We start from the raw sequence: 25986 nt of genomic DNA on the forward strand, positions 1-25986 counted from the left end.
CTCTAGCATCCTTTGGTTTACACTGAGTTTTCTTTGCAGGGTTTGCTACCCTTTGCTTCATAGTGCTGCTCAGATCCCTTCAAGGCAAAGACCAAAACTCTGTTTCTGCTCTTATTTTTACTGGCTTGACATCAGTGTGGATTATTGCACTGTTGTCAGCACCATTGCTCCTGATTTGCATCAGCCTAAGAGAGATCAGAGCCTGGCCCAGTGTCTTCAAAGCCTCTTGAAGCTCGTGAGTCAGGGAAACACATCAATCAAGAGCTGCTTTGAAGGCACTGAGAGATGAGGGCGATCACCAGGGGCTGGGTTGTGCAGGTCACGCCAGTGCATGAAAGGAGCACTCCTAGAGCCTCTCGGCTCTGCTTCGAGTTTTACACGGTGACTCGCTGCGGGGGGCCAGAGGGGGTATTGCTGACAAGCAGCTTGGCCCTTCCCACGCCTGGCCATGGGGCAGCTTTGCTGCTTGCCAGGCACCTGGGAAAAGGAGATGCCAGGTAGGAAGCTCCTGTCTTTGGAGGATAGCAGGAAAAGCCAGGTGCTGGGCACAGGGTGGGATTACAGGACAATTTTTGCAGGAGCAGGAGAGCTGTGGCACCTGCAGCCTGAATCAGAAGCTGCCACAGGGAGGGATAAGGGGTTTGGGTTTCTGGTCTGAACTCACTTTCCTGCTTGTGCTGGAAGAGTTGTTGCAGGCTCTCCTGCTTCAGTTTCTGCCTTCCACCACACAGGCAGCCTCATGCTGGTCTCTCACAGCCAGCCTGTGGTATGAGTGGGCAGCTGAGGGTCTGGCCATGCACTGTGGTCTACTTGGGGCAGGGAGCCGACGAGCTGCCAGGCATGTGCTCCACATGTGGGCTGTGGATAGCATAGGGCTTAGTGCCTGGCCCCATAGCCATGGCAATGCCGCTGGCATGGGACATCCACAAGCTGGACAAAGCAGCAACCAACCCCCTACCCCAAGTCAAAAACCCTGTGAGAGTTTTCAGTAGGTACAAAAAGCATCAGGAGAAGCATCCTAACATCATCCCAGCTGCGCACACGCTGCACATGCAGAGCTCCCTACTGGAGCAGGTTTGATGCCTCAGGCATCTGTCTGTTTTTCTTCTACCTCTTCTTGGCACAGCCACTGCAGCCCAGCTGCGGGCCAGTCCCAGGGCTGGCCTGGATCACGCCGCTTTGATCTGCAGATTCAAAGTTAGCGGCGGTGACCTGGTTCCTCCTCAGGCAGAGGAGGCCCTGCTGTGCACAGAGGGGTGGAGAACAGGTAGGGAGCAGAGTGCAGGCTCTGCACGAGGCTGGGATGAACATATGCCAGGCATACGTGGCCATTCCCTGTGTGGTGAAGGCACTGGCTGCCCTGCCTGCCTGAGCATCCCACCTGGGACCTGGGAGCAGAGTGTGGCTCTGCAGAGTAACCTTAGAAGCCATCAGTGCAGGGTCTGTGCCCTCCTCTTCCCAGGACAGCAAGCAGCTGCCTTGACAGAGCAGAGTGAGGTCTCAGCCTCTGCTCTAACACATTTGTGCATTGGATTGAACAGAGCAGAGTGATTTAAACTGGCAGTTCCCAAATTGTCACCTGGCTGATGGGCTGGGAGGATGTGACAAGTCATCGCTTTACGCTGAAGAAGAGAAGTGTCTTCAGTCCAAGTGTCATAGGCACCAGAGACACTCTGAGAGCCAGCAGTGAGCTCTGAAGCTCTTGTGGCAAGGTTTGGACTGCTTTTTGAAGTTCTCCTTTCTCCTCTGGTCCAAATTCTTATAAACTTCTTGGTATCTTGCAGTTGGGTTTCTCCAGACCTCCACAGTGTTCCAGGGAAAACAAGACAGGCATGGCAATGTATAATGTGAAAATGTCAGCAAAAAACCCCAACTAATCCTTAGTATTTCCACAGTCTTAGAAGACACCTGCTTTTAAAAAGCAAATCTAAACCCAAACAGAAGTTCATTTTCCTTTCATTGCCTGTCACTCCTTGTCAAGAGCGGCTGTTTTAGGGTGGGAATGTGACAGTGGAGGTTGCAGTGGCTAGTGCAGCGTGTCCTCTGGGGTCAGGATGGGCTACTTCGTGTAGGGGCCAGCAGTCACTGTGGGCTGAATCTCAGGTTAGCAACTACAGTAGGAGTGCACAGTAATGTCATGATCTGACTTCTGCAGACAATGCTTTGGTGAGCCCTTATGTACCAAAGCAGCCCTATAAAAATCTAAGAAACAGAGAATGTTTAATGTCTCCATCAACATTCATCCATATGCTGGAGTCTAAATCCATATGCATGCACAGCTGATGTGCTGTTGGGGCTGGAGAGGCCAGAAGTGGACTGAGACAAAGAAAGAAGGCTCCAGTTCACTCTCTTGCTGCTTCTTCCCTCACACCCAATGGGCACTGCCAGTCTGCCCCTGCCACCAAGTCCCATGTGCCCTGCACAGGGTACAGGTGGGTGGGCTCTGTTGGGACTTAACCCAGGCCATTGATCATGTCTGGATAGCTGGGGGCTGCATCACTGATTTGTCCTTCCTCCAAGTTAAAGAAAAAGGTGTTTTCCCGTCTCCTACCCCCACCATGGCAGTGGTGAGTGAGGCTGACCTCTCATGTGGTGGTGGGCTGGTGGCAGCTCTGGGGTTGTGCTCATGCCCTGTGCTCAACACCCCTCACTCCATCACTGCTCTGATGCAGGTAACACCTGCCCACCATGTTCAAGTCTCTTGTGCTTTTGCTCTCTTCTGGCAGCCTCACAGCATCCATTCTCCCCATCCCTGTCCTCTCACCCTGCTACCCTCCTCTCTCTGCTCAGCCTCCATCTGTCTGTGCTCAGGACCCCATCCCTCTGTGACAGGCCAGGTCATCTCCCATCTTGGCAGAGATGGCTACCAGCCCTTTGCTTTTCAGACTGCAAGAACAGAGCCAGAATTCATCCTTGAGTGCTGAAACTGGACACCATTTTATCAGTGGCCTGGAATGGGAAATTGGAGCCTGGGATGAGAGAATTGAATAACTCGAGCTTGTTTTCATTTCATGTTTAATTTCCTGCAGGCTTAGCTCAGTCTTTCCGCTCCTTCCACCAGCCTCCCAGGGTTTTATGGGGGAAAAGGGATCAAGATATATTACTTCTTGCTTTGCTTTGCTTTTTTTCTTTTCTTTTTTTCCAAGGCGGTGATTTTGCTACAGCAGAGCTTGACATTTCCCTCTCACTTTCAAGCCCCCGCCGCATCACAGGGTCACTGCCAAAAACATTTCATTAATAGTCCCAGCAATGATAAAGCTGGCTCTGAGGGGGGCTGGCTGAGGGGTTATACTGGCAGGGAAGCCTCCTTCCAGTCCCATCCCTTTCTCCTCTCCCAGAGAGCAGTCCAGGAGGCAGATACTGATAACCCAAGGGAGATAAGCAGCCAGGGCCAGGCTGTCATGGACTTGGGGTGTGCCTGTGTGTTTCTATGCAAGGAGAAGGAATAACAGGTGAATACATGTGTCTACCTTGTTTTTCTAGTGCCACTGCCTCAGACTTCTGCTGCAGGCCTGGATGAGCTGGAAGAGCCTCAAGCAGATGCTGATACTAAGCAGAAGCTCTTCCTGGGGCTCTGCAGCCCCAGACATGGAAGAGGAGAAGAAAGGAATGTGATATACGTGTGCAGGATCTACATGAACACAGCACCCCCTGAGCACCCTTGCAGGTTTGTAGCTCAGATGTAGCTGCCTCTTGCTGGCTGTGCCCTTGCACAGGCCTTATGCATGGCTCCCACTTTGGAGAACAGGGATGTGCAGTATCTTAATAGTGCAGTTGAATGGGGCAAGGAAGTGCCATGGAAGCAAGGGGCAAGGTTGTAGGGAGTAGACAGGAAAATGTTGTATTGTATCACAGGGCGAATTAGCTTTGACATTGTCAGACACCAGTACAGATGGCTGGAAACCGAGGCAGGCAGGGAAATGGAGCAGGAGAGGGACCAGTCCATGGGATGTCACTGCTTCATAGACAGTGTGGTCCACCTCTTGTGCTGCTGGCATGGGCCCTTCTCCAGGCACCAAGAACAGCTACTTCACTAATGAAGCGTGAGCTTGGGAAAGGATGGAAACATCAGAGCTGCAGAGCCTGTCTGGGCTCCACATCTGCTTCTGCCTGCAGTGCAGCTGGTTATTCTCCCCAGGAAGCCAAGCCTGGCCAGAGGGGATGACCTCCAGCCAAAAGCTGTGGGAGGGAGCATCACACCTTGAACCTGTGCCTCACGTTTCTGCCACCTTGTTTTGCTTAGTTCAGGTTTATAGGCAGCTGAAGCTGACCTCCAAAAAAATCATTCCAGGGCAGGATTATCCCTTAGATGACCTTATCTTCCTTGGGAGAGGCACTACTGTGCCCATGGGGCTGCAGTAGGTGTGTGCCCAAGCACCCCACAGCAGCTAGAGCCCCTCCCAGAGTTGTGGAGAGTGTCTGAGTACCTAGGAGCACTTTGGCTTGCAGGGGAAAAGTATTGAGGGGCTTATGTCTAATTTGTGATTTCCACCCTCTAGCCCTTGTTTTTTGGCCCTTTCAGCAGGCATTTGCTTTGCCATCAGCCTCCTGAGCTGCAGCCCCATGCCTGTACCCACTCTTGGGCTGTGAGCTAATAGCCCTTGATGCCACACTGCTGGTGCTGGAAGACCCCACAGAACAGAACTGCCCATGGGATGGGAGACCAAAGTCAAAGCTAAACAAGCTATAGCTCAACCCAGAGGTGGAGACAGGCTCTGGGATAATTCACTAAGGCTTTCTCTCCAAAAGCCTCACTCACAGGATCAGCAGAAGAGCCCTGTGCCACCTCAGACTGCTCCTCCCAGGAGCTGCCACTGCCATGGCAAGGCTGAACAGCTCACTAACCAACAGTCTCAGCCCTGGGAACACATTTGAGATACCTGGGCAGCCTCTGGGCCTGCCCAGTCAGCACCCACTGCACTGGTCACAAGCCTGCTGGCTCTTGCTCTCCAGTGATGGAGTCTGCACTCCTCTGACAGCCTGGCAGTCCTTCATCACCAGGTCATGGCCTGGGGCCAGCCATGGCCCACGTCACCAGGTCCTTCCCGGCAGAGCTGGGGAATGAAATTCAAGTGCTTACCCCTTTCACCATGGGAGAAGTGCTCGAGCAGCCAGGCCACTTAGACAAGCCCTTCAGCAGCTGTGTCACACGAGCCCTGTCATCGCCATCCCCAGTGAGAGGTGTGCACTGGCATTGCAGGAGCAGGGAGGTGTTCTTGGCTGCCTCTGGCAGCAGGCTACAGGCATGCTTATCACAGAGCAAGCTGAAACCCCTTTTTGCCAAATGTACTCCTGGCTACCTAGGGCATCCTTCTGCCCTCAGCTGAAGTGTGATCCAGTGGTAAAGTGGGAAAAACCCCCGAAATGAAGGGTCACTTGTAAGGGATGTGTAGATTGCATCTGCCTTGCCTGCCCTGGCTCTGATGGCCAGCCCTGCACACTGACTGGGATGACACAGTAGCTGCAAACCCTGGCTCAGAAGCGAGCAGGAGGAGCTTGCCACCCTCCAGCACCTCATTCTCATTCCTGAGCTAAAGGAATTTCATGCACTGTGCAGCCAGTAACCTGATGCCATGCCTGGCCTCTCAGGAGACCCCATTAGCACTTGTGGTGTGTTCTTGGGAAATGGAGAGCTGCATCCAGTGGCACAAGCTGATGTTTGTAGCACTGCCTTGCTCTGCCCACCCTGCGGTGCTCGGAATGCCAATCGGGAGCAGTGGGAATCACACTCTGCCTACTGAAACACAGCCATGTCCAGCCTGAAGAGGAACAGCTGTGGGGAAGAAGAGGACACAAGCCCTGCAAACAAATTTAGGCAAGCAGACTAGAAAAAGCTTGCTTCTGGTTGAACACAGAAGTGAAAAGTTTCATTTTAGTACAAACTAAAAGGGACTAAAGCATGGATGTGAGCCTTATTTGCAGCAACTGCTTGTAAGGTTAAAGCAGAGGCTGCCAGAGAGCTGGGAATATTCCTGGTATAAAAGATAGAATCAGTGTCTCCATGGGCCAATTATTCTTGATGCTAATGTATATTCTGGGGGTGGTGAGCTGACAAATGCCTGCAGACGGAAGTCACAGGATTAGCTGTGCTGGAGGAGGAGCTGGCCACCACAGTGTGAGCTGGGGATGTCTGCTCCATGCAGTGTGCTCCTTTTTGTACATGCTTTTGAGCCCTGACAGGCCTCCTTTTAACCTTGACTCAGAGGAAAGAGCAGTAGTCAGAGAATCATTCCCTCCTCTGATGTGGATTTTGGGTCTGCTGGGCCCCCAGGTTAGTTCAAGGGAGTTAGTTCATGAAAGTTGCCACCTGTGTGGAGGTGATTGAGACTGTCTACAGAGTATGGCTGTTTGACTCTCCTGCTCCTCCTAAGGTGGTGGGTGCACCTTTTGCCTCCAGATCTCCATCTCTCCAGCTTTTATGCAGTCTCAGCGCCTGCCAAGCACGCAACAAGAGCTGCCTCTCTTGTGTCATCTCATGTTCTCTGGTACTGAACTCCCAGTCACCTCTGCAGCCCCACCTGCCAGAAAGAGCCCATCCTGTGGAAAAGCTTGCTCCCACTCAGACTAAGGAGCCTGTATCCCCTGCAAGCCTCCTGAAGAGAGCAGGCTTTGTGCTAGCTTTGTTTGGGGTGGTGGTGAGGCTTACCCACCCTCTGTCCCATTAGCTCAAGGGCAAGGGGTATCCTTGAACACTGGATTGCAGGGCACCAGACCAAATAAAGATGCTGACAGCAGTGCCAGACGTGGCTGTACCTCCTCGTGCTTTCCCTGTGCCACAGGCTCCGATTAGGGCTCAGCTGCCTGCAGCTTATGGTGGGGCTGCAGGGGAACCTCAGAGGTTTTTGCAGCTCATCCAGCCCTCATCCAGCCCCAGGATTTCCCCCCATACCTGTACACGAGCCTCAGTGAGGTCTGTTCTCATGGCTAGCTGCTCCCTGGCGTAGACATCGGGATAGTGGGTCTTCTGGAAGACCTTCTCCAGCTCCTCCAGCTGGTAGCTGGTGAAGGTGGTGCGGTTCCTGCGCTTTTTGCCCTTGTTGCTCTCCGAGTCAGCCTTGTCCATGGGGCTGGGCAGGTCTGTGCTGGCCCTGTCCTGGGGCACTTTCACCCCCGCCTCCTTCACGCTGAGGTAGCTGCTGTCCATTGCTGAAGGCTCGGAGCTTGGCTGCAAGTCAGGCTCTCCCAAACCGCTTTCCTTGCCTGCTTTGGTGGGAGGTAGGGGAGGGAAGAGGAGGGCAGGTTTGACCAGGGGTAAGGGGCAGGGAGAGAGAGAAAAGAAAACAGATGTAAATCTTTTGACCAATTTTGCCCAGCACAAATGAGCAAGAGGAGATTGGGGCAAGCTCTCTCAGCTCCTGCTCCCTCTCAGAGACCCAAGTGGAAGGATGAGCCCTGCACACTCAGGTGCAAACACCCCAGCAAGGCCCTCCTTCAACCTCTCAACTCCCACATCAGGGTTGAACATCATGGAGCCCTAGATTCCTTGGTCCTGGCCACAGGAAAGGTCTCTGAGAGGTACCCATCTGCTCCTTGCACCATGCAGGTCTCCTGCCACCTGCACATCTGTTCTCCCCTGCTGAGTAACACAAAGTAGAAAACCAGGAGTACACAGATGCCACATATGGTGCTCAGTGGGGTCTGTTTTCTGCTCCTGCATCCTCTTGCAGCAGTGGTGGGTCAGCAGAAGTGCCCCTGACTGGCACCCCCAGTCACCCCCACAGCCTCCTGCCAGGACTTGCACTGCTTTTGGCAAAGAGGTTGTGAGCGGGGCTTAGTGCCACAGAAGAGGGCTTCAGAAACAGCATCCCCTGTGTGCAGGGCAGAGAGAAATGAGAGGAGTGTGACAGCAGTCTGCAGGGTTGTTCCTGACTGATTGCCCTCAACAATTAATAATTAATGAGTCATGACATATGAGAGCAGTATGGCAGCACTGAAGGAAGAGTTTTCAACCACTGAACCAGTGAACTGGTTCCTTTTGAAGGTTTAGCTAATACAGTAAAATCACCTTTGAGCTTTGTAAAGCAGTATATGCATCCTCAGGTGCAGGCACTGTGTGTGTCCTCTCCTGCACACCTCCTGTCTCCAGTGACAGTGGTGTCCCCTTCGCTGGCAAGAGTGATGCTGGGCCCTGGTGGGCACCCATGGCTCTCCCTTATCTGATGCCACTGCTCTGCATGGTGGGCTGAACCCAGGACACAAAAAGAGGATCAGTGTGAGTGACTGGCCACCTGGCATATAGTGCACAGCCAAGTGTCACACCTGGCCACATTTCTGGCTGGGATCTTTGGGCAAAAAACATGGTAGCCCTACTGCAGGTTTTAACCTTGAGCTGCTATGCTCAGTTCCTAAACGTGTGGGAAGTGATACTGTGGTATTTTCTATCCATACTCGCCCTACCAAGCCAAGAGCACATCAAGTGTCTCATATTTTTTTTTAAATTCCACTTTAATCTATTTTTAAATATTACCAGGCCAGGATCAGTCTTTCTGGGAAACAGCTCCACTATTTAGTGATGTCCCCACTGGGAGCTTTTCCCAGGCAATGTGATAGCCAGGGTCATTAATGCCAGTTTAGGCATCTTAGCCTGTGTCTTTGGCAATACTCATCTCTTGTTACAAAGCCCTTTTGCTAATTCACTGTATATTTACAGTTTACCCTTCTGTGAACAGCTCTGTCACATCTTCATGGCCAAAAGCCCATGAAAATGTTGTGAGAAGGTGTACAGTGTACAAGTCCTTGCCCATCTCTCACTCTCACAGCTGAAAGGCTGCACTGAGGTGGTTGGGATGAAACCAGGAGGATGAAATGTAGCTGTCATCCTCAGGCATGAGAGCAAGAGGGGCCCAGATTTAACCCTTGGGGGATGAGCTATGAAAGGGATTCGAGAAGAAAATTTCCCAGGTGGTACAGAGGGCTTGTAGGCAGACCTTGGATGAGGGCAATGGAGTTACCCTTGCCATTTTCACCCCACTGAGATTTCAGATTTATTGCTTTCTCTAATACTGTTCCTTCAGACTTTTGAGGAGCTCCCTATAAAGCTTACCAAAGCTTGATGTCTATCTCCTTGCTTTGATCCTTGGCAACATTTTGCCAAAATATATGCTCCCTGGGTTCCAGGACCAGTGTCTAGGCCAGTGACTGAACACATTGCCTCCTCTTTGAACCTGCCTTCTCCAACTGGCTGACCTCTCCCATTGCTCCTGGGGGATGCAGGTGGACAGAACTGTCCAAAATGGGCTGGGACAGTGCCTTGCCCTGCAGCCTTGGTAAACCACATGCTATGGACATGATATTTATAATTTTTACAACTGAAAATAAAACAGTTCCAGAAAGTCTGCAGCAATGAGACTCAGTAGAGACAGAGTAATAAATAAAATATTCCAAGAGGTTGGGTTTTTTCCCCCCTTTCTCTCTTTCTTTTATTATTTATGATGTCAGGAAGCTCAGTACATTTTCCCCCATGGCTTTGTGCTGGCTGCCTCCCTTAGACCCCTGCAGCTCCAGTAGTGTCTTGGGAACTTCTCTGCTGGTTTTTATCTGCTTCAGGAGCTCAGTTAGCTGGGGAAGGGTCTGCACATACACACACACACACACACACACACACACAAAAGCTCTGTGTCTGCTCTAGTTTTGTTGACAGCATAGCTCAAACTGCAGCTGAGAGCTGGCCCCTGGACTTTCAGCAGTGATAAGTTATCTCCATCACAAATCATCAGCCCCAAGGAGCAAGGACTGTCCCTGCTGCACACCCAGTGGGTGTTGCCATGCCTGCTGTGCCAGTCCAGAGCCCTCCCTGCATCCCAGCCATGCTGCTGTCCTGCTCCTGCACTGCAGCAGATCTGGGCTTCTGTACCTCCAGCCCCTGGGGGCCCTGGCAGGGATGAACTGTTCCCATGGGAGAGGCAGGATGCACACCATGCCCATAGGGAGGGCATGATGTGCATGCACCCTCAGCTGAGCATCCCAAGAAATAACTCTCATTCCCTACAAACAGGCTCCCTGACCTCGAAACAGTCCTGCTGGCTGCTGAAGTGAAACAAATTGCATACATCTGCATATGGATGTGCCCAGACTTCCTGTAACTGGAGATGGCCTCAAAGTTCCAGAGCAAAGTTTGGGGTGTCTGTTTCTAATCAAACCTAGAGAGACCTTGAGTTGCATATTGTGAAGATCTCCATGGAAGGAGTTAATGTGAGCACCACTGCACCCTTCCAAGCCCAGCAGGACAGCTTGGTGCCTCCTTCAGAGCCTGCCAACCCATCCTTGCCCTCATAGCAGTAGAAGCAGGATATTTTCTGACTTCCCACAATTATATCCTGCTCTCCCAGTGCCTTGGCTGCCTGCTAGACCATCAGCACTTCCAAGACCTTCCCTGAGTCACCCCGTGTCAGCTGCCAAGGGACAGCCCAGGATAACTGGGCATGTGGGACCCAAGCATCTTGCAGCTCCTTTTGGGCAGGAGGGATGCCTGCATTCCCACTTCTTCTGCAGGGGATATTCTTTTCAAATCTCACCCCATCTTCCTGGGAACACTACAGAGGAGAAAGGGGGTGCAGGAGACACAAGACCATGTTCACCTGTGACCATGAGGTAAGGCCCTGAGACTGCCAGGCATTGCACTGCTCTGCTGACATGCTCCTTGGTGCATCCACAGGGATGGAGACTGAGACATTTCCAACACACAACTTTGGGCCCAACTTGAAAAGCTAGGTTTGCTTTACACGGCACAAGCATGACAAACCACAGCTCCTGCACAATAAGCTCCTTCACACAGACCCTGTGAGGCAGCCCCACAGCCCATAAGGCTGAAAGAAAGCCACATGGCCAACACAAACCAGGGACACAACCAGCACAGGGCAGCTTCCCCTGGGCTCCAGGCAGAACAGCTGCTGGGTCTTGCCACTGCTAATGTACTGCTCTGGTGACATCTTGTCCAAGCTATTACAGTCTCAGCAAAGAGCTGATGCTCTCCCAGTCCTCAGAGGCTTCAAGAACAGCCTGGAACACCTACTGGCATGTGGCAGCTCACAGACATTGTCTGTCTGTGGACAACCCAAGTCCAAAGAGCATGGCACAGGTGGCATGGGGCTGCACCAGCCTGCCTCTCTGCTCCCACACTAAATGACATGGGGGTCTTGTGCCATTTCCTCCTGCCCACCCCCAAATTCTATGGCCTTCAGTGCTGGCCACTTCAGGGTCCTTCTCATTGCACAGGCACGGTCTGACTTCATAGTAATGACACTTTAAAGGAAAAAAAGCTCTTAATGTCATTCTCTCAACTCTTGCTTAAATGCCAGTGCTAAAATTTTGCCTGGAGAGGGTTCAGGGAGTGTATTTCACACTTCTTACCAAGGCAGATTTACACCACAGCCCAGCCAACACACCTCAAGGACTTGGCCAACTATAAGAACCTTCTCCAACTCCTGTGATCTTGCCTTAACACGTGCTGAAACCATGATACTTGTTTCTAAACTGTGTGTTGCAGTCTTCTGCCTCCTATCTGTCATTAAAGTCTAGAGGTCAGCACAAGACTATGATTTAAAAAACATTCACATTTTGGGTGATACAGGACAAAGCAAAGTGACTGAATTTTAGACATATAAAGAGCCAAATATTTAGGTTTATTTCTGTTAAGGAAGTCAGTGCTCTTGCAGTCTGCACATGTAGAAAATATTTTAGCACTTTTTTATTTGTATGTGGCATTACTGATTTTATTAGCAATGATCAGATGCTTAATGATACTTTCAGTCTTGTGCCCAGCTCAACAATGGGGCAGCATTCAGCTCTTGAATGCAGGTGGTGTAATTCTACACAGGACACAAACCATTGGCTTCATTCTGGAAGCTGCAATTACCAGCAGAAACTGGTTGGACCATCTCCATTTCAAGTTTGGATAAGGATGAATATATGGCCTGTCCATCCCTCCCAGACAGGGACCTGCTTTGGTTGATCCTGCAGAACCTGAAGGAAGGCTGAATATGGTCTATGCTGTACCTCTGCTCATGGTACAGCATTCACTGGCTTCCCATTGTGCTCAGGAGACCACTGCATGAATGTTCTCATCTGTATGGACACTATCCATCTCTGCTGAGCTTGTCAAAGCTGCTGGCACTGCTGCTCTGCTGCCTGCAGCCTCCTGAGGCTCTACAGCAAAGGGGGACACACTCAGTGGTTACTCATGGTGGAACTCACAGACTAAACATAGCTGTGAAATACCTGATCACCTTGGGGAGCTAATTACAGACAGAGCAAAAGTCTATTTTTCTATAGGAAAATGAAAGGGAGAAAGGAGTTTTTCTCTCTGCTGTGATCCTCCTGACCACACCTAGGGCTTCCCTCTTTGAGAAGAAATTTATTTTTCTGGCCAGAGCATACAGCAGGAACAATACTAATGCCTGGTGCAGAAAGGTCTAAAAACCTCCTTCTGTTCCTAAAAGCAGTCTGGAGACTGTCAAAGGCCCCACAGGGTAAGTCCATTTGTGGTTTTTTGGTGGCCCTGAAGCCAGTGTATAAGTGGCTCTACCTCCACTGTGTGCCTGGAAGATGTTTCTGTGGGAGTCAAATTCACCTCAGCCCTGGCTGCACTTAAGCCCTCTTGTTCCTGGTTGGCTAGTTGTCCTGGACTAAATCACTGTATGTGTTTGGGGACAGACAGCTTGATAAACATTAACTGTAGTGCTGCTGAGAAGTTTACATCACAGCAAGCCTGGGGAATATGCACTATTTACTTGGGAAAATTGCTGTTCCTCTCACTTTTATTCTGAACTAGCTTTCCTCCCCCCCCAATGCAAACATCTGTTTTTGAGGGCATGTGTTGCTTTATTGCCTGATTAGCTGGATTCACACACCCTGTGGCTACTTGGAGAGACCTCAGCATTGTCTATTCAAATGCAACATGTGCTGCTTGCTCCTCTTTCATGTTTTTAAAGGACGCTAACAAAACTGGCTTTTACATAAACAAATCAACTCTGAAAACTCTGCATAGAAGCTGTGGCTAGAGAAAAAGGCACAACTCATTCCCTAGGTCCTTTTTCATGTGGCACATTCATCTGAAAAGCAGGGAAGTGCTGACTAGCAAATTTTGAAGGCACAAAAATGCTTCTAGCAACCTGCTAGATTGCAATCGACTTTCTGGCTCCCAGAACATGATATAAGGACAGAGCAAGAAAATGTAGTGCCATTGCCTCCCTGGAGAGAAAATGAAACTGCTCCATTGCATGCCATGGCTACTGAATGTGAAGGGAGATTATTGCTTATGCCATTATTCTGGAGCTGGGCATGTCAGTTCTCTCTGATGAGCCCATTAATTTCCCAGTGACATGGTTTTGTCCTCTTGGACATCTGAAGATCTACAGTGTTGCAGGAGGGGACACAGTGCCTTGGGAATATGCCAGGATCAGCCAGAAGATGACATTTTAAGGGATAGCAGGTGAAAGTGACAGCCACCTTGGTGGCATCAGAGCCTCATTAGATCCCACACAGATGTCCCCAGGGACAGAGCTGGGGGTGATCAGCAGGTTTGCAGCATGCCAGGCTGTGTGCAAAGTTTGGAGACAAGATGGGTCAGCTACTGCATTTTAAAATGTCTTATTTCCCACTGTAGGCATATCACAGACATGACACAGCTAGGAAAAAAAAAAAGGTAGACTTCTGCTCCATCCTACTTGTGTCTCTGCCTAAAGCAGTGCATGTGAACCAAAAGCCATCTAGAACCTCTGAACTGATATATCCCCAGTGAGTTCCAGCCAAAGAAGACAGACAAGGCAGGCAAGGTTGGGAAGGGGGCTTGAAAAGGCTTTCAGTTTCCTCTTGGCTCTGGTTTTTGTACCTTTTGAATAAGTAGTCTCCTCCTTCCCAAGCAGTCCTGCATGCCTTGCCATGACAGTGATTGCCTGAGGGTCTTGGTTTTTCCTAAGCTCCTCAGAACCAGATGTGAGCACCTTACTTCTCTGAAGCCTTGGCTCAATGCTGAATAGATGAAATATGTGATTTCATTAAGGATAAAAATCAGTATCACTAATAGTGGACAAAGTATTGAATGGTCATCTCAGTCATGGACTCATACCTACACACAGGCTAATAACTCTTTATTGGGATTTCAGTCCAGAAAAGTCCACAGATCCTTGGGCAAGTGAAAGACAGAAGAGACAGACCCTCAGTGCTTTTTGCTGAAGACTTATGCTCTCCACAGACAGACACTGTAGGGTTTTGCACACCTTAATGCTCTGTCCCAATGTGGGAAGTCTGTTCTGCTCTTATCTGAGCTGAATTCTCCTACTAGGACATCCTTAGTGGCTGTCAGCATCTGGACCAACATCTGCCCAATCCACTTGGTCTACCTTGCTTTGGTATCATTCAGTTATCCCTCTGTTGTGTTGTTTTTTGAAAAATCCAGCTCCAGCAAGGTTGCCCCTCCTATGCTTGGATGCCAGCTCCAGCCAAGTTAGTGACAGAAGCAGCTAAGGTAGCCAGGATTGAACCCCCCTCCCTGTGCTGGGGCTCTGTGAAGTCAGGCTCTGCACCTGCAGCAGGGCAAGGTAAGTGCTGTGGAGCTCTGGGGCTGACAGCAGGCAGTGCCACTTGGTGCCTGCAGTGGCACTGAGTGCTGTTCAGATGTGAGTGGCAGATGAGGTTGTGCAAGGCCTAGGGCTGAGCTCTCACTCTGAAAAGAAGAGCATAAGAGTTCCCATCAGATGCAGACTTATGAATTCATCTTAATCTCACCCATGCTGTTTGGCCACTGCAAGGATCTGAAAAGATCCCTCACCTGAGCACTGCAAGAGAAAAGGGGGCTCTTCTCTGCAAGGTGTCATCTTCTCCAGAGGTTTCCCCTGCAACCAGTCAGTGCCTCTCTCTTCCCCACAACATGGCCCAGATATTTCCCCTACAATTTCCATCCCAGGCTGTGTGCTGGATGAGCAGGACCTCTGCTCTGTCAGGGTGAGAGGGAGTCATGCAGCCTTGCCCATCTCAATGTGAGAGTTTCCTTCCATGCCAACCACACGCCAAGTGAGGCACCACCAGCCATCACCTGTGACAGAAGGTATAAATCACCCATCCAGTTCAGAAGGGATGCTGCTTCCTGCTGGTGAGGAAGGCTGGTGAGACAAAGCTGTCTGGAGGGAGTAGATCCTTGCTCTGATGTCTGGCACAGTTTAATTCCCTGCTGCTTGCAGTGATTCACCCCATCCTGTGAGTCGGTGCCTGCCTGGACGCTGCTCACATCATCGGGTTGGTTGGTCTGTCTGCCTCTCTCTGTGTTCTGTCTGCTTTGCAAAAGCAACCTCTCTGCAGCAGAGACAGCCATGCATTGCTGAAGTTCAGCTGCCTCCCAGAGGTGACTTCTAGTTGCCTGTTTTGTGCTGCTGATGCTGTGGCAACCCCATTGGAACCCGATGCACATCTCAGGGGGAGCTGGGTGCTACCAGTTACACTTGGAAATTGGAAAGCAGGAGTGATGGAAAGCTGGCATAAAAGCAGAAAACAACCAAAGTTGGCTGAACCTGACAGAACCACAGAAAGGGTTGAATTTAAACATTGAGACAAAATTTGGGCAAGATTTCTTAGCAAAGCAGCTCTGTTGTTCTTCAGTTTTATGCAGCTGATTAATAAAGAAAGGTCCAGACGAGGGAAGAAAAAACCTTCAGCCTTCCCCAAACCTGCCTGTTCTTGGAAGAACATCTATAATTCATTTCCATTCCAACTGAACATTGCAAAACTCAAGTCCAGCCAGGTCTGGGAAAATTCCTACAAGCACTAGGCTTTTAGAAGCATTCCAGAAAGAAATTAGGTTTCTGGCTACCAAACCCACTAATTCACAGTCACTGGGCCTGGGCAACAGACTGGCATCAGCTTTTACTGGCAGTAATAGGGCAGCAAAATCCCAAACTGAAGCAAGAAGCAACACAACCAAACTGGGACCTTGCCAATTGGGGTGGGAAAGCCCAGATTCCTGACAGGGTCTGAAGGTAGCAGCAGCAATGCCTGATAACAGGGACTCTCATCCCTGGTCTCCATGAGATGCAGGTGATCTCCTGCACCCCACAAGCAGTGCAGGGGTACACAGTGAACTCAAGGTCTCTCTGAGCTTGAGAGCTGTTTTTGAGGTATTGAGGGGACATAGCTGCACTGCATGGCCTGGCCATGAACCACAGTGTGTCTGCACTATAGCTGTGGAGAAAGGGGAAAGACAGAAAAATCCATCTAAGACTGGCTTGCTTGGAAACTCCAGTTGACCCTGACACAGTCTAAACAAATATTTTTTTAAATTACTCAGAATGCCCCAGTCTTCTTATATGTATCCCCAAAGACTGTCATAAAATGTCTACAGAAAGGACTCTGTGAACCTCTGCTGCCCTGCTCTAGAGGCACATATTTCAGCTCCAGTCAAACTGAAGTTTAATAAACCTTTGGCCTCTGTGGGTTCCCTCCAGCCTCTGCAGCGAACAGTTCTCCCCTACCTCAGTCTGGCTTTGGGTCTGTGTCCAGCACTGGTGTTTGCCATGAGCTGCAAACCAGCACTGCTGCAGCCTCTGATGGGAGACCACCATTAGTTGTGACTGCTACACTCTTGCAACTCACATTTTTTTCTACTGGGGCTGTGAGGAGTAGGGAAAGAGTGTTTTAAACACTCCCTCATTTGCCATCAGCTCTGAAACATATAAACCCACTTAGGACTCATCTGGAGCTTTAGCTCCATATCCTTTTTATCCCAGAAAAGAGAAGGTATGTGTTGAATAGTTAACATAATCTAATAATCTAAGTCTTTTGAATGATACCAATAGCTGATGTGCTTGGTAGAATACTTGTGCTTGCCACTGTGCTTGGTAAAATACTGGGAACCTTCTTGCATCATGGTTTAAGTGCAGTGCTTTCCTCATCCAAAAAAATACTTATGTTTTGTTCAATAATCCCCCTTTAATGAAGTTTTGCCAATTCATCAAGAAGTAAAACTGATACTGCATGACTTGACCAATTACTCTCATGAGATACTTGTCCAAGAGGCCAAACACATGGTTCCCAAAGGAAAGGGATGAAAATGATTTACAGAAGCAGTGAGGCAAAGGTTTATTGATAATGAGGCACTAAGAGGAAATGGAATGAGTGTGCCTAAGATTCATATGGTAAATGAAGAGCAAATAATATTCACAATCAGCAACTTACATTTTTAATTTTGAGCTGAGAATAGCAACATTCACAGACTCACAGATTACTCTGAGTTAGAAGGGACCCATAAGGGCCATTGAGTCCAAGTCTGAAGTGAGTAGCCCATGTGGGGATTGAACCCAAGATACAGGTCAAATGACAGTTATTAAGGGAAAAAAAAAAAACATTTGTAGTACTGAACAAGGAAAACATCCACAAAAGTGTGCTCTTACTTGTGAAAGGGGAGTTGTGAATTGCTCAGAGGGTAAACTGTGCTTGTCAAGTAATTCAGAGAGCTATGCACTCTGAGGTCAGAGAAAGGGATTTCATTTCACTTGAGAACTACTTCACCTTGCAACACATATAATTGTCACCAGGGGAAAAAATTAAATAAAAAACCAAAAAACCAAAACAACCAAAAAAACCCAGAAGTAGGTTTGCATGAGCCGAGAGCATTTGACCTTTACTTACTACTCCATCTCAGTGTTTCAGTTCTTTTCCCAGGCTGTGCCTGGTGAGCCACATTCCCACGGTGTCTATCCATTCTGTGCATGCTCTCCTCTGCCTGACCCAGATGGATAAAGCCACCAGAGTCTGGCCACTCGCTGTGCTTGGTGGTGATCAAATCAGGCCAAGATGTGGATCTCTGACCATCACCTGCTCCCCTAAATTCGTTGATAAAGCCACTCAGGGACAAGACGTTTCTAGGAAGAAGATGATCCTGGTGCTGTTGTATCTGCCGATGGTTGCGTGGAGCCTTGGCTGGCTGGAATGGTCCCTGGCTGCATGGCACCACAGTTAAACACAATGCCAGGACCAAACATGTCCACTGGACCAAGAGGATGAGCAGTGAGAGCACTGTCTGAAGGGCTTTGGTGCCATTCCTCTTCCTTTTTTCCCCAAATATTCCTTGCTCTCTGGATCTTCAGATCATAGACACTGGACCCCTCTCTGTGGTGAACACTTCTCCAATTTTTCATCATCATCATCCAGTGTTTGAAGGCAATTATTATCTACTGCATGGCATCCACACCCTATTCAGCAGTGTCCTCTGGGCTTCCCACAGCATCCACCGAGCTGTGCCAGAGGGTCCCATCTGTGCAGAGATGCCCAAGTCACAAGCCCAGTGCGGTGAAGCCTGAATTTTCAAAAGTATTTAGCATCATCTAATATTTTTGCAGCCTGGAGGTGAAGGTCCTGTGCCTCTCAGATGCCCTGAATCATGCAATACCTTGGTATCTTGGCCAAGTAGATCTAAGCCCCGATTCAATCCAACACACTCCTTAGTCTGCAGAACAAGTTTCTGCCACATCAAAATTCCTTATCCTTATCTCAGCCTTTGCTCCCCTTCTTTGTCTGGATCCAAGGCTGGACAAATTACCAGGGCAAATGGCCACTGCAATAAGAGTAAGTTCAGACCTGGCTGAAAACACTCCTAGAACATGAAAAATCTGCAGTGTCTTTAGGTGTGAAAATCAAAGGTGTCACTACTGAGACAGTTCAAACCACAACTCCTTATGGCTAGTTGTTGGATGATCTTTCAGAGGAAAGGCACAAAACACATTTGCTACCCAAAGCCCAGCTCCACTGTAAATCTGATGATATTGCTCCACAGCACAGTGCAGCAGAACTTATGAAAAAATCATCATCAGGTTTTTTTTTCCTGACATTGAGAGAACAAAAATGTGCTTAGATTTAGTTACATTCTTGGAAATGGCTTAATTTATTCAGAAGAACTTTAAAAAAAAAAAAAAAGAAAAAGTATTATAAAAACAGCCAGAGGCAAACAACTGCTGTGGGAGCTTTTAGGAAAGATTGTTAAGTTTTGATTAAGTTAGAAGAAACTGGATGCGGGATTGTGGTATGAAGTGTCAGACAGTAGACACAAACAACAGTGACTCTGGTAACACATTTTCCTAACAGAAAACAAAAAAAAATCATGACTCTTGGAAGGAGAGGAACTCCTGGAGCGCCACTAGTTCTCAACCAAACTGGATGATTACGTGAAAGATAATGACCATGAAAATCAGCCTAAATTAAGAAGTGGAATTCATGCCCACTTTTGTGTTTGCTTCCAGTTAACATTCCAGGATGGGATCATATTGACATGAGTGACTACAAATGTGAAGTAAACATTTGCAAACATTTACAGAAATCATCTTTAGAAACTTGTGAAAAGGAATATTTGTCCCAGAAACCTGCTTCTGCCAGAGTGCTCATCCAATCAGGGAACAAGAACTCAACATTTGTGTCCACCATTACCCACCTTCCACTCCATCAGAGATGCCCTTTCAGCTGCCTGCTTCTTGCATCAATCCACACACACACACACGATCTGCTGATCAAAGATTACTCACAAACATCATCCCGACAACAATCCTGTGTCCCAGACAGACCTCAAAAACTCATACCTTGCTCACAATTTGCAAATAAAACACACGGGGTATTCATCCCTCCTGCTTCCTTAGGTGAGCTCTTATTTTGGGAGATAGCTGATCTCCATAAGGGTGGATATGTGCTGACATGGACCACAACTCAGAAAGTCTCTGCCTAGAGACATCATGATGTCAGTGCCACAAGCAGAGCTTCAGTGCTTAAAAGCTACCTTTTCTAGCAGGGTGGGAAGCACCAGGAGGCCTTAAAAGCAGGTGGAAAGAGTGACTGCAGGCAGGATGGCCTAGAGAGGGCAATAAAATACACAACCAGAAAACACAGGCTAGAATCACCACACCTGGAAAGTACTGGTTGGAAAGGTACATGCTGTTTCAGTTTCCTAGATGAGAGCAACCCCTTTTCACCAGCAGTCTTCCTGTTCTCTTCAGAAACAAGCCTGTCTGCAAGGGTTTGGAAAGGCTGACATTTAGGCAGAACAGATAAACACTTCAGTTTCCAGTGTCTGAGGGCTCCTGGAATTAGTGGGGCTACTAGGCACAGGCTGGCCTCTGCTTCCCCAAAGCATTTCCAGCTCATGGGCTCAGAATGCTTCCAGAGAATGATACTGGGGGCTGCAGTGGGTTGCTTTCTCCTTCCTTCTCATCTCAGACTAGGCTTTTCACACACTGCCTTCTCAGATTTACTATCTCACAGTACATTTGGGTCATGGTTCTTCAGATTCATGAGAGGCAAACATGCCTGTGTGGGAATGTGTGATTTCTTCTGCAATTCATTTGGTTTATAGGGCTCTCAGGAGAAAATATACAGTTGGATGTAAATAATGGGACTCCAAAACCCCTTCAGTGAACAGAGTTATGAGTATGTAGCTTCCAAGAAGGCAGGGTTTTAAAGCCAAGGCTTTAGTGCTGGAGGAAACTCTCCATCCCAAGGAAGGAGAAGGTAATGAGAGACTTGTCTGGAATCAGGGACCCTCTGAGTATTTGCTGCTTGTGTCTTCAGTTTTCCAAAACAAAGATGCTGCTTCCTGAATTGGTTTAAACCACATTGTTCTTTCCACTGACACCTCCTACAGCTTATGAAGCTGAGGCTTATGAACTGCTATACAGTCCAATTTGCTTCAAACTGTAGTACACCACAGGCTACATAACACGAGTTTGTAACTTTGTCAAGAACATGATAATAAGAAAACAAGAAAATAAAAGGTTACTTTGTCTCCTGTCAGCTGATGAGCTCTGGTGTTTGGATGCTACAGTAAGAAGCTTCATAGATTGTTACTGGGCAGAGAGAGTCTGGAAGCCATTGTACCATCTTTTTGTTTAATTTCCCCAGGAGAAAGCTGGGCAGGGGAGCTGAAGGCTGTGGGGCAGAACTGCCTGCCTGGAAAAGGGGTGGTCTGACATCCCTTTGGGCAGGACACACCAGGTCCATGTGCTCAACCATGGTGCTACCCTGCTATCACTGTCGTGCTGCCAGGTCCCCTGCTTTCCTCTGCCACCTGGGCAGGCATCTCTGGGATGTGCTTTGGGCAGTTTTCAGTGCCCATGCTCTGTGTTAATACTTCTGGCACAGGACTGAACAAAAGTGAACTGCTTTGCTCACCACTGTCAGGCATCCCTGCAAAAGCATGCCTTGTTCTGCCTCCTTCCAGAAGAACCCAGACCCATGGACCTACCTCACACCAGGCACACAGGGAGGAAGAGCACACTCATATCACGTTTTCCTATTGGGACATTTTTATAGAGCTTGGATTGACTTTGCTCCCACTGGGATGCCACCACAGGCTTTCAGCTGCTGCTCCCTTTTCTTTGAAATCCTGAGGAGGACTTCTCAGCAAAGTTCTTGGTTTTAATGAAATCTGTGGGCTAAATGAGGCCATTCCCTGTTTTTCCCCAGTGGGGAACTAATTTCTACCAGACATAACACCCTTAGTTGTATTCTTGGCTTCCACTTGGACCCACTCAGTTACCCTCATAACTTCTCCTTGGCCAGGACCCACTGGCCTCTTTCATGTTAATGCATGCATGCAGTCAGTGCTACAGACCATGGTTTATCTGCTGCAGGCTCCCAATATCTCCATCTCTGTGGGATGTGCAATCAACCAGATGTCCACACAAAAGCCTACATCAGAGAGCATTCACATTGCCTGAGGCAATATTTGCATCAGGTTTTCTCTAGAAAAACCTGGGATGTTCCACTTGATTTCTGCAGAGTCCAGATAGACCAGACTTACATAGTCCAGGTTTATTAATTTCTCCCAAGAACTGAGCTATATTTCCTGGCTAATGTCTGAAAAGGAGAACTGGGCTCAGACAACACTTTGCCTTTACACTGAAAGTCATTAAAACCCAACATGACAGACAAAGGGCTGGATCAGTCCTGGTCCTCCTGTCACCCTCTTGTGAAGTGTCTGGGGGTGATTTGGTTGCACACCCATGGGGTTTGGGTGCTGTGCAAAACACACTAAGGTCTCCCAGATGCAGACACAAGGCAGGTACCCAAGCCTTGAGGAGCAGCACAGGGAGAGCAGGGAGTGTAAATGGAGGCATCCCAGGCCAGGTGGCATGCAGTTGGCTCAATGCCCTCTCTCAGCACCAGCCAAGCTTCTCCTCCCTACCATCTTTAGGATGCTGGATACCTCCTTTTGCCTTTACTAGCATCTGACAAACCTGTTGAAATACTTTGGCATCAAAGCCTCTGCCTGGTTGTATGCTCTTTGTGTCTTGGTCCCCAAATATGGTGAAAAATTCAGCCCTTAGGAGCTTGGTTGCTATCACAGTCTCTTGGTTCCTTTTTGGGTAAACTTCAGGTCATTTTCTAAAGAAATCCATAGCTACCAACAAATATTGTCTGGCAGATTCTGTCTGAGGCAAAGGCCCAACAACATCAACAAAAATGAATAGAGTAAGGTCCCCAGGAGACACTGCTCAGTAGGGTTTCTCCCCATCTTTGGGGACCCACTTTAGAAATACAATACATGCAAGGAAAGCATCACACCTCCTTGTGGTAATTTTGCATCATCTGTCTGCATTTTCCTCAAAAGCAGCTCTGTCATGGCTTGACTAAAGACTTTTCAACCTCAAGACATCATAGAAATACATCAGAACCTCTTTTTAGAGTGTTTTGGTGATAATGAACTCTCACAAGTGCTTGTCATATGTTGTTTTATTTTCTCATCTCCTATACAACATTTTATCTTTAAATTCCAAGCTTTCCCACCATCACCAGAGTCTGAAAAGAGTCACAAAGCAGACAAGGTTGCCAAGTAAGGGTTTGGTTTTTTTAATCACACCTTGTTTGACACTAGAAGCCTTTTTGAAGAACACTCCCCCTTAGTTCCATGAACTCTGCTCTTGCAAACTTACATCTATGGATGAAATAGGAGAGTTTTCATCCCTGCACATTGTGGAAGAAGGAGGTAAAAAAGGATGCAGCCTCAGTTTTTTCTTGCTGCCCTGCTGAGGGAGGTATCTGCACAAAAAAAAAAAAAAAAGCCTTTGAACAAGGCACTGGCAGAACTAGTCTTTGGTGACTGTGCTCTTGTGTCAGTGCTGTTCCGACCCCACAGGCACCTCCAGCTGTGTTCAATGGAAACTGCTTCAGCCCTGAAAATGCCTGGCTGCTCTCCTTTCACTGTCAGGGTAGCATTCTCTTCTCACAAGGGGCATGTGGAGCTTTTGTAATCCTGGCAAGCCTGCAGCTGAGCCTCCAGGAGCAGGATCTGTGCCCTGCAAGGCCAGACAGGCTGGCAGTTCTGTGCTCCCTTCCCTGACTTTGGGAAGCTCTGCCCCTTTGCTCCTGGCTGAGTTTACCCAGGGTGCATGCTATGCCTCTCTTCAGCAGTTCACCTTGCCCTGGGTTCAATTTAGCTTGGCAGCCTGGGGCTCATGACAGCCTGTTTATAAAACACCATTGGTTCCTATTAAGGGGCTCACCCCACACCAGGACATCCCATCTGTGCCACAGGGGCTGGGGGCTGCCTGTGCAGTGCCTGCTGTCTTGGGCTCTTGAGGGAGGGCTGCTGCACACAGGGGATGGCAGACCCACACCACAGTGCTTTCTGGACTTGTGCTAACATGAAAGCCATTTTCACCTCCAGATATTCACTGTGGAAACCAAAATGAACCTAGTGAGGCACATCCCAGATATTATCTAGTAATGGTAAGACACAAGCACCCTCTGGTTAATGTATCACACAGCAAAGCTCTTGCTGGCCTTCTTTTCTAACCAGGAGAGCTGATGAGGTCCCAAAACTGTGTAGAAGCTCAAAGAGACAGCTCAGGGCCTGCCCTCAGAGGCAGGCACCACAAGCAGATTGCCCAAACCTCTTTCTCTCACATGAGCTGTGTTTTTGAAGGAAAGCACTGCAGGCTGAAAGCCCTGGTGCTGACTGACCAGGTCCCAGCCACAGTGATGTGTGTGCTCACTGTTAGCTCATCTCCCACCTTGGCTATGCTCAGCAATTTCCTGGATCCCAGCAGTCTGGTCTCTGCATGCAGTTTTTGCCAGCAAGGACACTTTCCTCAGTCCCTGCCTTCCCTCAGACCCATGCAAGGGGGAGGACTACATGCTGGACTGTCCCATCATCTCCCTCTCTGGTTTCCATGACCAGCTGCAGTAGGGGTTCTCCCCATCTTTGGGGACCCACTTTAGAAGTACAGCACATGCAACAAAAGCATCACACCTCCTTGTGGTAATTTTGCATCATCTGTCTGCAGTTTCCTCAAAAGCGGTTATCTCATGGCATGACTAAAATTTTACAACTTCAAGACATCATTGGAAAACATCAGGACCTCTTTTTAGAGTGTTTTGGTGATAATGAGCTCTCACGAGTGTTTGTCATATGTTCTTTTACTTTCCCATCTCCTACACATTTCATCTTTAAATTCCATACCTGAATGAGCCCCTGTGATGCCTTTAAATTACATAGGTGATAAACTCTTGTTGTGGTGCTTGGCTACTCCCATTGCCCACTCTCTGAAGTGGACTGCTGACAAATGGAGGAAAAGGTTGTTCAACCAAGATCTCCAATTTTTACCATCTTAGCCAAGGAAAATGGGATTTCTGGGACAACCAGTCACAAAACTAAACTAATTAAAGGCTACAAGGGAACATCAGGGTTGTCTGGATACCAACATAATATCCAAGCCTAGGCACAAATAAACCTTATTATAGCTTCAACTCTAACTTAAAACCAGCATCACCCAACTTTGCATGTGCAGCTACAGGTCCCTCTGTTTCCTGAGCTGACTTTGGGCCTTTCAGTAGATTTTTATGAGGCTTGTCCTGACCAGTCATATATTTACATCAACTCTCTCTGTGGATATTTCCCATCCTCAACAGAGCCACAGTTAAGTGAGTTGCTGCACTCATGATTGATGTTGCAGCCAATACCCCATTGCTTTCTATCCTTCATAAGTCCCTTTTTCTAACAGCTTGAAGGGGTATGAACTGGATGGAAATACTAATTTCTCTAGCACAAAACCTCATACCTACATAAAGCAACCAGCTTTCCTCTCTTCCAGTAGCAGTTTTCCAACTTCTGTTCAAGACCTGAAACTCAATATTTAAGATCAGCCATAAATCCCACAGCTTCATGGAGTGTTTCTGGCCTTCTGCATAATCTGCCTAACTGTCTAGCAATTGGTCCATTGGCTATTTATCTTGGAAGTCCTTACTGGAGATGTAAGAAACACAGAATGTCTGCAGGTCCTCTGCCAATTTAGGTAGGTTCTTCCTCTTGCCTCCTAGCATCTGGCTATGTCCTGTCTAGCTCAGAGTGATATCTGGCTCCAATCTGCTTACCAGGTTCAGACCAAATCTTGATAAGCCAGGTTATGTCTATAGCACAGTGCTTCTCAGCTCTCAGCTATGGGTCCTTGCCACAGCCATGCTCCTGACTCTGCTCCAGGAAGAGTCTGGGCATGCACCCTCCCAGGGAAGGCTGGAACAGAACGGCACAGTGCTCCAGTGAGCTGCAGACCAGCACTGTGGTCCAGGCTCTAGGGCATACCCTGCCCCACCGTTGGGCCTCAGGCTCTCCACTGGGAACAAGCTCTGCAGAACAAGGCTCTGCCCAGTTCCTCTTTCCAGTCAGTTGCTCAGTGGGAATGGACATGCATCAGCCTCCTGTACAGTATTTATTGAGTGGCATCTCTGGGGCAGGAAAAACCTGATGCTGTGGGCTTATGCACACACACTGGAAAGGACCAATCTCATAGGTGACCCATCCCCACTTGGCAGACCCAGCAGCCTGAGACCAGCTCCATGCCCAGCAGGCTGGTACCTCTGTAAGCCTGTGGTGTAATTTTTGAAATGTTTTTCTTTCAGAAACCTTGCTGTGGCACAGGTCTCATATTAAGTTTTGGGCTTAGCAATATTTTCCTATTTCTCCTGTTTTGTAAAACAGCTTCTGACCAGTGTCACACACATTCCTCAACACCTTACAGA

The 25986-nt window shown here is 48.6% G+C and overlaps 1 protein-coding gene across 1 annotated transcript in view; it reads right to left on the bottom strand.

Annotated features, from left to right (window-relative positions):
• Window positions 1-25986, bottom strand: part of ALX4 (ALX homeobox 4) — a 37724-nt gene that overhangs the window by 2780 nt on the left and 8958 nt on the right. Inside the window, exon 2 of the mRNA XM_056493878.1 lies at window positions 6890-7200. Coding sequence (XP_056349853.1) covers window positions 6890-7200 — 311 coding nt within the window. The remainder of the gene's footprint in view (window positions 1-6889; window positions 7201-25986) is intronic.

This window comes from Oenanthe melanoleuca, chromosome 5 (genome assembly GCF_029582105.1).
Source record: "Oenanthe melanoleuca isolate GR-GAL-2019-014 chromosome 5, OMel1.0, whole genome shotgun sequence".
Taxonomy (NCBI): Eukaryota; Metazoa; Chordata; class Aves; order Passeriformes; family Muscicapidae; genus Oenanthe; species Oenanthe melanoleuca.